This window comes from Pseudochaenichthys georgianus, chromosome 19 (genome assembly GCF_902827115.2).
Source record: "Pseudochaenichthys georgianus chromosome 19, fPseGeo1.2, whole genome shotgun sequence".
NCBI lineage: Eukaryota > Metazoa > Chordata > Actinopteri > Perciformes > Channichthyidae > Pseudochaenichthys > Pseudochaenichthys georgianus.
The window spans coordinates 20,087,741-20,100,978 of NC_047521.1; the positions used below are offsets into that span (position 1 = coordinate 20,087,741).

General features: G+C 39.1%; 1 protein-coding gene across 1 annotated transcript; it reads right to left on the minus strand.

Moving 5' to 3' along the window:
- Positions 1-1,329: 1,329 nt before the first annotated feature.
- rundc3ab (RUN domain containing 3Ab) lies at positions 1,330-10,318 on the minus strand. Its single transcript, XM_034106682.2, has 11 exons — positions 9,977-10,318; positions 6,562-6,677; positions 5,521-5,648; positions 5,326-5,411; positions 4,574-4,663; positions 4,387-4,467; positions 4,096-4,261; positions 3,354-3,511; positions 3,075-3,194; positions 2,600-2,700; positions 1,330-2,492 (listed from the first exon to the last, which is right to left on the minus strand). Exons 1-11 carry the CDS (start codon positions 10,081-10,083, stop codon positions 2,350-2,352), a joined length of 1,296 nt encoding a protein of 431 aa, XP_033962573.1. The 5' UTR covers positions 10,084-10,318; the 3' UTR covers positions 1,330-2,349.
- Between the last annotated feature and the right edge of the window lie 2,920 nt (positions 10,319-13,238).

Sequence of the window (13,238 nt, forward strand, 5' to 3'; positions counted from 1 at the left end):
AAAACCACAGATATAGATTTAATATCACCTTCATTCATTTATTTATTGGCCAAATATTTCATCATACTTAGTTGAGGCGTATTAAATCACCCTAGCAGGGCATTTGTGCACCATCTGAGTGGAAGTGGTTTGGGTGTAGCATTTGCATGTATGAGACAGTGTGCATTTTGGGAGATAAGTGTCCGGACACTGTGTAAAGGGAGTGCCAATGGGGGGACAAGAGAAGGGGGTAAAGACAACATGGCCTCTACTTTCAAGGCAGATCCTGGACCAGTGCTAACTCTACCGATGTCCCCTGACCTAAACTAAACTGTCCTCAGCGTGCACTTAGTTAAACGAGACCTCGGTCCACGCTTCGATAACACACTCGTGTCCATGGCAAACCACAATGGGAGTAATGTGCTTTATCACAGAAGGGCGAAGTGCTGAATGTGTCCAGCGGCCTGCTCATCTATCTCGTGCAACTGCACCCAACAATTGATGTCACTTTGACAAAACAGCAAAAGACAAAGCCAGATAACTAAACCAAACTTTTCCCCACCCTCCGATATCCATTTATTTTACAGCCAGGCAGTTAATTGGACAGTATGTGAATCAGGAATGTGTCTTAATACATTTCCAGGGTTTACCAAAGGACCTTCAGCTGTTGTTTGTTAAGCTCTGTGTATTTGTCTGTGTTAATGAATGAATGATCCTAACCTCTGACCTCACATAAGCTATTTCAAACCCATCTGAGGAAAGTCGATGTCATGCTTCACAAAGTTGAGCTAAAAGGGGAGACATGAAAACAAAGAGTGACCTCTGCACAATGTGAAAGACCGTGTGTGGGTTTATTTAACCTACAGTAAATGAAACCGATGAGATTTCAGCAACTTATTTACAGAAAATTAGATAAATCAACTAATATCTTACCAGTGTGTTCTTATTGTGTCTGATCATATTAATACATTGAAACTGTGGTTTCTGAGTGGCAAATTGGCAACTATTCTTAAATGCAGCCAAAAGATTCACTTAAATGTAAATGTGGAGGCAATTCCTGAAGGGTATCTATATGAACAAGATTAAGAGTCTGCGGAAATGCTAACAGAGCTATGAGGTTGTTTGAGAAACACAGTGCTTTGAGCTACATGCTAACAACACCAATGCTAACATGCTAATGTTTTGTAATAATCTTCACAGAGCTTTCCATCTTTAGCATGTTAGCATAACCTTTTCTACTCACCACTAACTACAGCTAAGGGTTATGATACTGATGATAATGTTATTTCATTCTTGTTTTTGAACATACACTAAACTAGCAAAAAACTAAACAAAATACACATTCTACTGTTTAATGTTTCAAAAAGGGAGTTTTATTGCAGTTTAAACAACACAATGCATCCCAAATCTCACAACATTGCATGAGATTGCAATTTATGTCACTAAATGATAAAAGCAATAACATTAATTAAAAATATAAAAATAACCAATACAAAATAAATCAAATGACACGCGCACGTTGCACATTCACTATTTCTCTCCTGCTCAAACTACTGCCAGGTTTTTAGAAAAAGACAATGAAAACATTCATTCTGCATAGTTGCAATGCACTTTGCATTCATATGCAATAGATATTATGTCAGTTCACATTGTAATGGCTCTGCAAACCTTTGTAGCCTCTCAAGTCTTTACTGTCACATCCTAAAGTCTGTGTCTAACATACTATATGATTGAATAAGGCCTAAACTGTAAACCATCCTAATATCATAGAGCTGCTTCTTTTCATTTCTAAATAATCTTCATCATAAAACCCTCTGTCCATGTTAACAGTATAAGCCTCTCTGTTAAAATAGTCTGATATAATATGGCAAAACATTGTTTCTGTTCCCTTTAAGGTTATACCAGCTCATCCACCCAGCACCGCCAGTATTATGCAAGAGACGGAATAAGATACACTGACAGAAGAAGGATAAGACACAGACAAATGGACAAGTACACACATGACAATCCTACAGCGATGTTTTGTTCAATGTTACCAGTAGAGACGTGACTGTAATTACACACATCATGACGTAACAGAGGTCATCCTGGACCAGTGGTTTGCATTCCAGGAGGCTTAATCGTGTCAAGACTATTAGAGACAGTGAAGCTGCAGGAGGCCGTCGGGCAGTACAGCAGCTTTTCCTGTGTCTTTGTCACAAAGAGGGAGGCTACTCTTTCACAAATGCTTTAAAGGTGTAACTTGAGACCTAGAGCATGAAGGAACTCACGTCAGAGCCACAAAAGAGAGCATTTGTCCACCTCCCAGAAGTAGTCTTTTGTGTTTTCATGTTGAATTGTCTCAGGTCGGCAGTGTTTATTTGGCGCCCCCTAGCTGGGAGAGAGGGCAGGACTGTTATCTTTGCTGATGTGGACCAGGTACTCACTGGACTTGAGGCTAGCCAAAGACTTGCAGCTGCGGAGGGAGGACAGGGACCCACACAGGCCCATCATGGAGGGGGTGTAGTCCTTTTCTGTAAGGGTGCGACACACATGCGAAGGGAGGGTCAACTCAACTGTTTTGTGTGAGTTAGTTATTATCTCACTAAAACACAGTGTGTGTGGCTGTGTACAATGTCACCTGTGCACCAGGCTCCTCCATTCTGTTTCCCTTCAGTCCTCTGGGAGTCTGAGTCCAGGCTGATCTCCACTGACAGCAGCTCTGTGCTGGGGAAACTCCTCCTGCAGGACAACAAAAGGACAAACTAAGGAGTTAACAATACTGTAAATATAATAAAATGGAGTCTCTTTATTGATTGTAGTAAAAGAAAATGGCATGCATTACATTTCAAGGGGTGTATGCAAATATACAGTATTTGTGGATATGAACCCTGTAATATACCACCTTAATACTTTTGGGCATATGAATGTACAGTATTTGAGCTGGAATGCTAAATCTATCTATGGGCAACTTACATGTTTTGGTTTTAGCTTCCAATGTAAGGAAGTTATCTTTTTTTGTCATGTCTTGGACCACTCATCCCCCAAAAACTGGGCTATAGGGAGTTATATTGGCTATTATTAACTGACACGTCCTTGTCTAAACAAACACAAACCGGCGGAACAGCTTGACGTCGTCTTGGTTGTTGTAAATCTGGATCGCCGGCCACTGGTTGACCAGAGGGATTGTAAGGTTTTTGGCCAGGTGGTTGGAGTCACAGGGAATTAAGCTTGTCCTGGCAACAATTTGCATACAATACATACATTACTAAAAAGCATTGAAATCTGATACAGACACGTCAAAACCTTCACCTAAACAAATTAAAATGCATAATTGTTCTATGGTTTAAAGTGAGGAATATGAGGGTAACATGCAGTAAGTCGACATCACTCACAGCTGCTCCTGAAGCTCCAGGACGATGGCCTCCAGTTCCTTCTTCTCCTGCGTGCAGTGGCTCTCCAGCTCCTCCAGGTGGGCCTTTAGCCTCTTGTTCTCCGTTTCTGTGTTCTTCAGCTGGGACTCACGCAGGCGTACAAGCTCCTCCAGGTAACCCTGATAATACACGTCCACACTGAGTGACAGGACATATCTTCATCCTCGGATACTCAAATTGCAAACTGTCCACTACAGAGATGCTGAGCGAATTACAGAAATTATTTTGTGATGCAATTTTTTACAAAGGAAACGAAGGAAATAGTATGAGGAAGTGTGAAGTCCATGTAGTGAGGAGGTTAGGGTTTATGAATGGGTCAAATAACTAAATGACTTTCACCAAGGAGACGGAGTGTTGATTTATTTTAATGCACATAAGGTACCTTACAACATACTTAACTTATGTAACTCTACTTGCTACACCTACTTAAATAAAACAACGTTAAAACCACCAAATTGGCGATAAAAGGTTAATTTCTGACAGATTACCACAGGACTAATGCATGGGTAAAGGGGAAAGTCGCCATTACAAACAACCAGATGAAACAGACTGTTATCTTGATTAAATTAAAGTTTTTTCTGGATTTGAATTCATGGAAACATTTGGGATAATGTATATAACCCTATATCCCAAAAGTGGAAACACTATTTATTCAAGCAATACTATCCTGTGCATTGTCAAACACCCAAATATGGTTGTCTACCTTTTGAGCATTGACGATCTTGAACCTCTGCTCCATCTTGCGACACTTTGTGCTCAAGCTCTCCTCGTCGGGGACCAGGGGGATGTAGGGGTGGTCCGGGACGCTGTCGTCGCTTGTGCTGCTGTCAACACTGTGTTGATCGTCATCATCACTCAGGTAATCATAGCTGCAGCAGAAGCACTCAATTATTTATTTTAAAGTGTCTAGTATCAAAATCTACTTTCCTAGTAGGGTATTTAAAGAGGAGATTTATTTAACTTTGTCTTTTCTCTACAGTGTTAATGAACAAACCTTTGTGTGAATTTCAAGTAAGGTGTGAAGTCAATCACGGTAGAAGATTTCCCATCTAAGGCTTCTCCTTTAAGACAGAAACTACAGAAGGAGAAACCAGACAGACAGGAGACATCATATTATCACATAGCCATGTCAAATCAAGTGTTTTGAATGCATAGATAGCATTTTTTTAAGGTTTCCTCACTTAAAATCTATGGCTCCGAGTCCTATGAGCATCCCTGTTAGGACGGTGGCTTCCTCCCTTAACACGATGGCTCCTTCTGCATAAAACCTCCTAAAGGGGAGACTCAGGTGAATGGGGTAAAAAACTTAACAACTATAAACCACCATTAAACTTGCCCAATTGATCATTTATATTAAGACAATATTTTTTTCTATTACAAGTTTTCTGAAATGTTGTGTTTTCATATGCAAATGAAGCATTATGTTAATAAATGTTTTAATTTGCAAACATTTTTAGAAAAGAAAACTAATTATTGGATAATGCCGGGTTAAAATGATTGGTTCATTTCGTTGATGCAATAGAGTAAGTGGCTTCTACAGAGATAACTTTGCCATGTATCCTATTTAGGAATGAAAAATGATAAATATGAGGCTCTGAATGATATATGAATAGACCCCTATCTATAAACTTTCAAATGATAGAAAGGATTGAAAATGGAAAGTTTGCTGGTGCTGACGAAGTAGTATGTTTAAATTGGAGTACATAATGTAATGCTAAGCACATCTTGGAGAAACCTATACAAAATAGACACGGTTAAGTGAAATAAACACCTTCATTTTTGGTTCTGTATAGTGAGGGGTGTGTGTGTGTGTGTGTGTGTGTGTGTGTGTGTGTGTGTGTGTGTGTGTGTGTGTGTGTGTGTGTGTGTGTGTGTGTGTGTGTGTGTGTGTGTGTGTGTGTGTGTGTGTGTGCGTGTGGGTGCGGCCTCTAACCTGGTTGTTCTGCTGTCCCTCAGAGCAGTCGCGATGTATTCAGAGAGCCTCTTCTCCATCAGGGCCACTCTTATCCAGGCTCGCCCCTGAAGGAGTCACACAAGGTTCAGAAATGACTTTACATGTCTTACTGTATACTATAACATCTCACTGTGAATCCTTTCAATTTTCACTTTAAGTGTACGGAGGTCTTGCCTTGGCTATGGAGTTGCTGATGTTCTCCATGCTCTCGATGCTGCTGATGCAGCTGTTGGGGACTTTGGCGCAGGACAGACGGACATAGTCCCAGTAACTCCTCTGACCATCAAACCAGCTGCCGGAGCCTGAAAAGAGTGCAACGTGAATAAGATATTTTCTACAATTATATGTTGGACCTGGCTATCAACTTATTTCATCTCAGTAAACACAGAGTGTAGTCTTGGGAAAACAGGTGCAGCTACAGTACAGTATGAGAGAAAGCCCAATGTTCGACTATAAAGAAAAACGTTAAGTACAAAGAACAAACAGCATGTTAGACAATTCTTTTCAATAAATTATAATATATTGTTAAAAGAAATCAGTATACTTATTAATTTGAATTCAGAGAGATGGTGGAATTGATTTTAATAAATGGTCAATGGCTAATCACGTCTTCATTTCTTAAAGGTCCCCTATTATACTGTTTTTCATTACTTTATTATAGTATAGATATATACAAAACATGTCTCTGAAGTGTTTGGCTCCAAATACCAAACAGACCATTGCAGCATTACCCATAATCCCCTCTGTTTCAGCCCTGTTTCCAAAGTGCTGATTCTCTGTCTGTTACTTTAGATGAAAATAAGGAGCCCCTCCCTACGCCCCTCTGAGAGATATTTGGTTAGAAAGAACTCAATGGTGCTCTAGGAGGAGATTCAGGTGATAATGTGGGGGGTGGGGGGGTTACCTTGGTTGCTGATTGGCTAATGGTTACACAAGCCAAAAAATCATTATGACATCATAAAGTGGCCAAAATCTGATCGGCTCATTTTCAGACAGGTTTTTATATAAATGGATCAGGACAAAAAGTGAGCAAATCTTTTTTCCTGTAACATTCAGAATGTCTTTACACAGAGGGGACACATGTTTATGTACACAAGACAGGAACATTTGGATTTTGCATAATAGGTGACCTTTAATATTGACGAAAAATTGTTTAAAACTTGTATTGTCGTCTAAAAAAAGTTTTTTGAACATGTCATTGATTATAAGTTGTACCTTTGAAACGATGGCTGAGGATGTGTTCAAGGATGGCTGCGAAGTTGATGAACTCCTCAGAGGAATCATCGATGGGCTCGGCTGTGTATTTCTCTAACAGCGTCTTCACTGAAAACCTAGAGAGAGAAGAGACAGAGAGAGAAAAGTTATACACAAAGAGTTTATATAATATAATTGTGGGAATAGATTAGTCAGGGATGCGATTAATGGATTACTTCTTCCTTCGATTCAGTTTAACGAACTATAAGGATATAACCATGTTGGAATGATACCTTTAGATGAACAAACGATAAAAACCTGTAAAATGGTTAAAATGAGAAGCAACTGAATCCTAGGATAAATGCACACTATGCTATTCCCATGAATTTCTGCCCAGTCACGCTGCACTGTCCATTTCCGTCTGACTCATCCACCACTTTCAGGAAGCTCTGACGACTTTGAAATGGACAGTCTGATGTAATGGATGCCTGAAGCCTGTAGCCCATAGTATGTTGTTTTTCAGTACATTATTAAAATGAGAAAACAAAAGTAGCCAGACAACCAGCACAATAATGAAAGTGACTGTAATAAGAAATATATTTGGAATAGTTCTGTGAAAGAAAAGCAGAAATAAACACAACTATTGGGGAAGGACAAATGTAGGAGTTAACAATAAAGCAGATATATTCATCACTATGCCTTTTTTAGTCTTATTAACAAAAGGGAATTTTAGCTGATAAATCCGCTTCTGGTCACTTATCTGAGTCACCTAGACATCCTGTTAGCAATGCTAAGTGTTTACTGTACGATCTGCTCAACTGTTTTATTTTTTAACATGTTTTATATTTGTTATATTACAAGAGCCTTCTCAGGCAAGCTTTAGAAATGATAACTATACAAACACATTGTAATATAAGCATTGAGTAATTGTTTTGCAATTCTCTATGTATACCGTTTTTTGTCATGTGAAATAGTCAAAATAAACACTCAATAATAAGAAGAAATAGAACAAACATAAATAATCAATGGCTGGTGGGAATGTGATTACTTTTGCAGGTATTTCGTCACAAACAGGACACTTTTTTTATATTTAGGTCCATGAATGTCTGTACTAAATCCATAGTTATCCATATAGTTGTTGAGATTTGAGTTTGGGATGGACCATGTGACAGACAGTGCCATCCCTACATGTCTAGCATGGCTAAATATTTAAAATTGCCAAATGGATTCCGGTGTTACAATGTGCCTGAATAATTGAATGCTAACTGGGGTGAACTCCTGCCATATTAATGCTATTTATTTAAGGCAACATGATCCTTTCCTTGAAATGACCACTCCTAAATATTTTTTCCCAGAGTCTAAATAATTCAGCAGGTCTCTGTGTTGGAGGAACATCTGCCAAATGTTGTTTTTCCAGTGAAAAGGAGATATGCTGTGAGGTGACACAGACACAACTGAAACCCGGTCAACATGACCTCTGAAGTGCATGAACAAACACTGTTTCTGATAGAGATTGGTCATGTTTTACTGACTCTAGAACCACAAAGTTTAGTGGCCAAATATTAACATTTTTAAAGTAAAACACATCTGGGCGTTTTACAGTAAACACACAGTCAGTTTGTGTGTGTCCGTAAGACAAAGCTTCTCCAAACATAGGCAACTGAGGCAAGTGATTTCAATCCCCATTGTTCAAGGGGCAACAATGTCTCATTCAGCTGTTCTGACCGTGGCCAGATACTGGACAATATGTCCGACTATCTTCAGAAAAAGCACACTCCCTCGTGATTTCACTGTACTACAAACAGCAGGGACGTCACATGACACAGATAAGCTTTTTTGAGGTGCTGTTCACCTGCACCAGATCGTCTGAATGTGTGTTTGTGTGTGTGTAATGTTTGTTAGTTGTACATGTATACGACAAGAACATAATGTATGACTGGACATGTGGACTCCAGTCATATGACTTAGGCCTAACACAAACAGATAAGAGATGTTTTGATGACAGGATGTCCAGTTGACTTTAACATCAATGATCTGAATTTGGCAGAACAAGCAGCATATTTCTGGACAGAGCAGACATTAAGCCAGAGTTTAGACATTTACTGTGCTTTAAATTAAGGATTGTGCCATTATTTTTGCCAGATTTAATAACCTAGTGCAATCACCACTTGTTTGGGCAAAAGTCTAAATCTGCGTGCATTCCCAGTACAGTGAATTGTATGTCAGTTTCATAAATAGCCAATTTCTATCTGAAATAACTGATTCTTTTGGCAACTTGAGCAAATTCTCAGCATGAATGTAAGTTTATTTTTCTGGTCCCTGACAAATAAGTCCAATATGAACTCTCCTTTTAGCTCCAATGTTGGTCTCCTCAATGCTCCAGATGGAAGTATTGGGCTCTTTAACTGCTAAATGTTTACTTGCGAATCGCCAACTGCATCTGTCGACTGTTTGGCAAAGAAAAAGTAACAAATAGTCAGCCATTTAGCTGTTTTGAGCAATTGAAAGTGAACCAAAACAGAAAATGTGCGAACTGGACAATGAAAACAATGAGCTCAAAAGTATTGATAGTGGCAGCTTTAAATGTGATGCTAGTTACTTTAACTGAGTGTGTTAACACTTTAAAGCAAACCTAACTACAGACCACATCTCTGAATGAAGATCTTTACGGTAAGTTAATATTACATGCATGTAAACATGTTATGATGGTTACACTGTGTGGTCAATAGCAAGCATGCATACAGTATGATTATGTCTATGCTGTATGTGTTCTGGCACAAGCTTTGAAGTACAAACCTTTATCCAAACCCCCCCTCATGGTTCAATCAGGACACTTTAAGTAACTGCCTCCCTGCCCTGAGTCCCAGGGGTGCCAGCTAGTCCTTGCCCCAGGAAGGTTGTCGTCATAGCAACCACCCTATCAGGAGGGAGGAGATAAATCTCACTGACAGAGATGACACTGCTAAACTCAGAGGCAAGTCTGTCTGGTTTTGTAAGTATAAAATAAACATGATGTGTATTAAAAGGGTGTACATGCAGGCTTCATGTCCGCACAGGCCCAGAGTTCATTATAATGACTTATTATGAGGATGACTTAAGCATGCATGTCAGAAGATGTCTTGTGTGCATTTATTATCTAGTGTTAGAATAAAAACACCAGAAAAAACATTAACAAATTATAACCACATGACCACTTGTCATATATGCAAGATATAACCTGTTAAATCCTGCACTAAATTCAGATCCCAGGCACTTAAAACGCACTTATAACACACACACACACACACACACACACACACACACACACACACACACACACACACACACACACACACACACACACACACACACACACACACACACACACACACACACACACACACACACACACACACACACACACACACACACACACACACTTTGACAGCACACTAACCTGCACACGGTTATCAGGTTTTTTCTCTCCACCGCTACGTTACGACCTGGTGTTTTTTTCGAGTTATCTTCCATGGCCATCGCTGGCTGCACACAGCCGGGCTCCATCCAGGAGGAGGAAGCCCTGAAATCAAAGGACCCCTCCCTGTCGGCCACCGGCCCTCCGCATGCACTCCTGGCCGGAGAGGAAGCTGCTTCCTGCCGGCAGCTGGTGCTTCGTCTTACGCCGGAGGATACACAGCCTGAGGCATCAGAAACACCGGAACATGCAGTATGTGGGGTTTATTATTACTCTCATACACAGAGGACTCGCAGAGGACTGCATTACATCTGCTGCTCTCTCTCTGACCCCGCCTACTTTATGACTTCAACATGACGTCATGGGCTCGTCATGCAGACTCAACATGATGGAGAAAAAAATTATAAATAAAAATACTTAACATGTCGGGGAAATAAATACAATTAAAAGACTGAGTATGTTGAACAAATAAATAAAACAAAAACAGATCATGACTAAATGAAGATACTAAATGAAACAGACAAAGCAAAACAGAAAATAAAAAGACTGAAGACAACAAATGAAAATTATTACATTAAAAGACTGAACATGACAAATAACAACATTTAGACTTGAATGAAAGGTAATATAAAAAACTAAATCAAATGTAAGTGAAACAAATATTACACATGTTGACAATCAAAAATAGCCTATAACAATAATTCATTATTGATTTATTGATTATATTGTGACATGTTTTCAATGGTGTTTTATTTACGTTTATTTAAAGCATTTTTATGATATACTGTGTGTGTTGTCCTGTTCTGAAAAATGAAGTGGAGAGAGCTCCCAAAATTGCATGTTGTTTTATGAACCACACTTTCTCTTTAAGGCCACAAAGCACCTATAATGTATAACCATGTGATCATGTGACTGAGCGTTAAGTTTCCTGTTCAATAACAGCCTCTGAAAATGGGTTTACTGTACAATGAGAGTGACTGACATCATCACCTCTCGTCATCATGCTTGATCATTTCCTCCTCCTGTCATTTCCCATCAGCCTCTCCTTCTCTCTCCTCTTCCTTCACCCTCTTGCTAACAGTAGATGATGTCTGGATCAGCTGTACAGTGTCACCCTGTGGACACTTTGCCCCCCAACCTTTCCTCTCTAATGAGCTGACAGCTGGTTGCCACCATACATTGCTGGTGGGGGTTGGTGTTTTTTTTGTTTGTCCTGGTGGAGGAGCAATCACTCATGCATATCTGTGTCTAGCGCTCCATATGTTCGGATGCTTTATATTTCTGTTTTCACACCAGAGCTGTGAAATATACAATTTTAGTCTGTAAAGGACAATCAGAGGGCATATCGCTTATATGCAGAATAAACTAGAAGTGCCCGTGAATAGAATATAGAAAATGTGATTCAGGTTGAATTGCTTGATATACAAGATGATGTATGGGCCCATTTTTTATCATCAAATATTTTCGGAATGGTAGGGTAAGGAAGAGCACATTTTAGGGCAAATGTATGTCAAGCTTTTAACAGGAGTCACAGTTATTTGTTTGTTATGTACTGTTAGATTAAATTAGTCATATTCAAACTGACAAATGTTGAATTACTGCGATGATATGTCTTAAGTCCATGTGTGCTTGGAGTTTGGTATGTTCACTATTGCTACTTAAAAACTAATCCCATTTCCTTCAGTATCATGATAACCTTATTCTAAATGCCTGAATGATAAGCAAGTCAAACTCTGTTCTAAAGTTATTGGGATTTTTTTTTTTTTAACATTGACATGTGGTTTTTGTTTAAAAGGGATGTTCTGCCTTTAGGGTTTTCATTGTGGGAAAGTCAGAAACAGTGCACACGGAAAAATTGCTTGATAATTAGTTTATGTATTTTGACTTATATCTTGGGCGTAAACCAGTGAGGACATTTTACCTTGTAATGTTTCCTTTTTTCAACAGGGGGCAGAGCTTTATTCCATATTTTTCTAGAAGTCCATGCTTTTGATGACTCACAGACATCTAAACAAAAAGCTTTTATTATTAGAGTACATCTGCTTTTCAAAAGTATCTGATTCATTACCTCTCCATTGCAGAAACAGTAGATGAATGCCACAAAAAAGCCCTGAAAAAAGGATGAACAACATTTTTATATATATATATCTCATGTTAGTGTATTCACATATTTCTCGGCTCATGTATTTCAGAACGTTGAGGATATGCATCCACTATGAAATTGTCATATTGAGCCACACTGAGCTTTATACTTCTCATTATTGCCTCCAGTAATGGTGACACCTCTTTTGTACACAGTGTCTCACCATATTGTCCCGACAGAGAGAGGAGACAAAGCCTCCAGGTTTTCTGCTCCAGCCACTTATAGAGATAGTCTGCAGGAGGAAATCAAAGAAATGAATCTGATATCTCTGGCAGACGTGATGACCATTGTTAACTACATGATTTAAAATTGCATTCTTAATTTCGCCTTTTATAGCCTTTCTGTTTATATCACATTATTCAATCTCTTGACATTAAATCTTAATCTCTCTAATCTCTTAATCTTTTATTGTGTTGTTTGTAACCTTTATTTGGTTGTCTTTGGAAAACTTTTTCTTTAAAAACGGGTTCCAAACTTCAATAGGACATACCAGGTTAAATAAAGAATTAAGAAAACTGAAAAACCTTTTTGATTTTACTTTTACATCCTGAAGTACCAGTATGCCGTAAATGTGTGCATTGCCTTGAAAACACATAGGGCTAACAAGTGGTAAATAAATCACCCCCATTCATTTTAGTTCAGTTTTATTTGATTCACTTTTCTCATTTCAATGCATACTCCTAAAAAAAAAACTAAAATAATCTTACGCTTTATATTTTTCTCTATTTTATAACCAGCCCAGAAATGTGCAGGTTCAATTCCCTGTGTGTTTACCTTGTTCTGCAGGTTTTGTCACTCATGCTCGAAGTCTTTAAAGAGCTCAGGTTCCTGAAGCTCGAAGTCAGATCCTGAGGACAAAGTGTGAAATTCTGGACGGTGTTGCGAGGGCGGTCGGGGCAGAGGTTACAGGGAGGAAGGGGCTGGGGTTTGGCCTGCGAGGGGCAGAAGGTTTGTGTCAGCCCTTAGGGTCCAGTCAGGCTGATAAATATGGCTGTATTTACAATATTGACAACAGAGAAACATACGCTGTCTAGACAAGCTGTCTGGACACTGCTGAATGATAAGTATATAGAGTTCTGAAGTAATTAGTCTTAACATCTG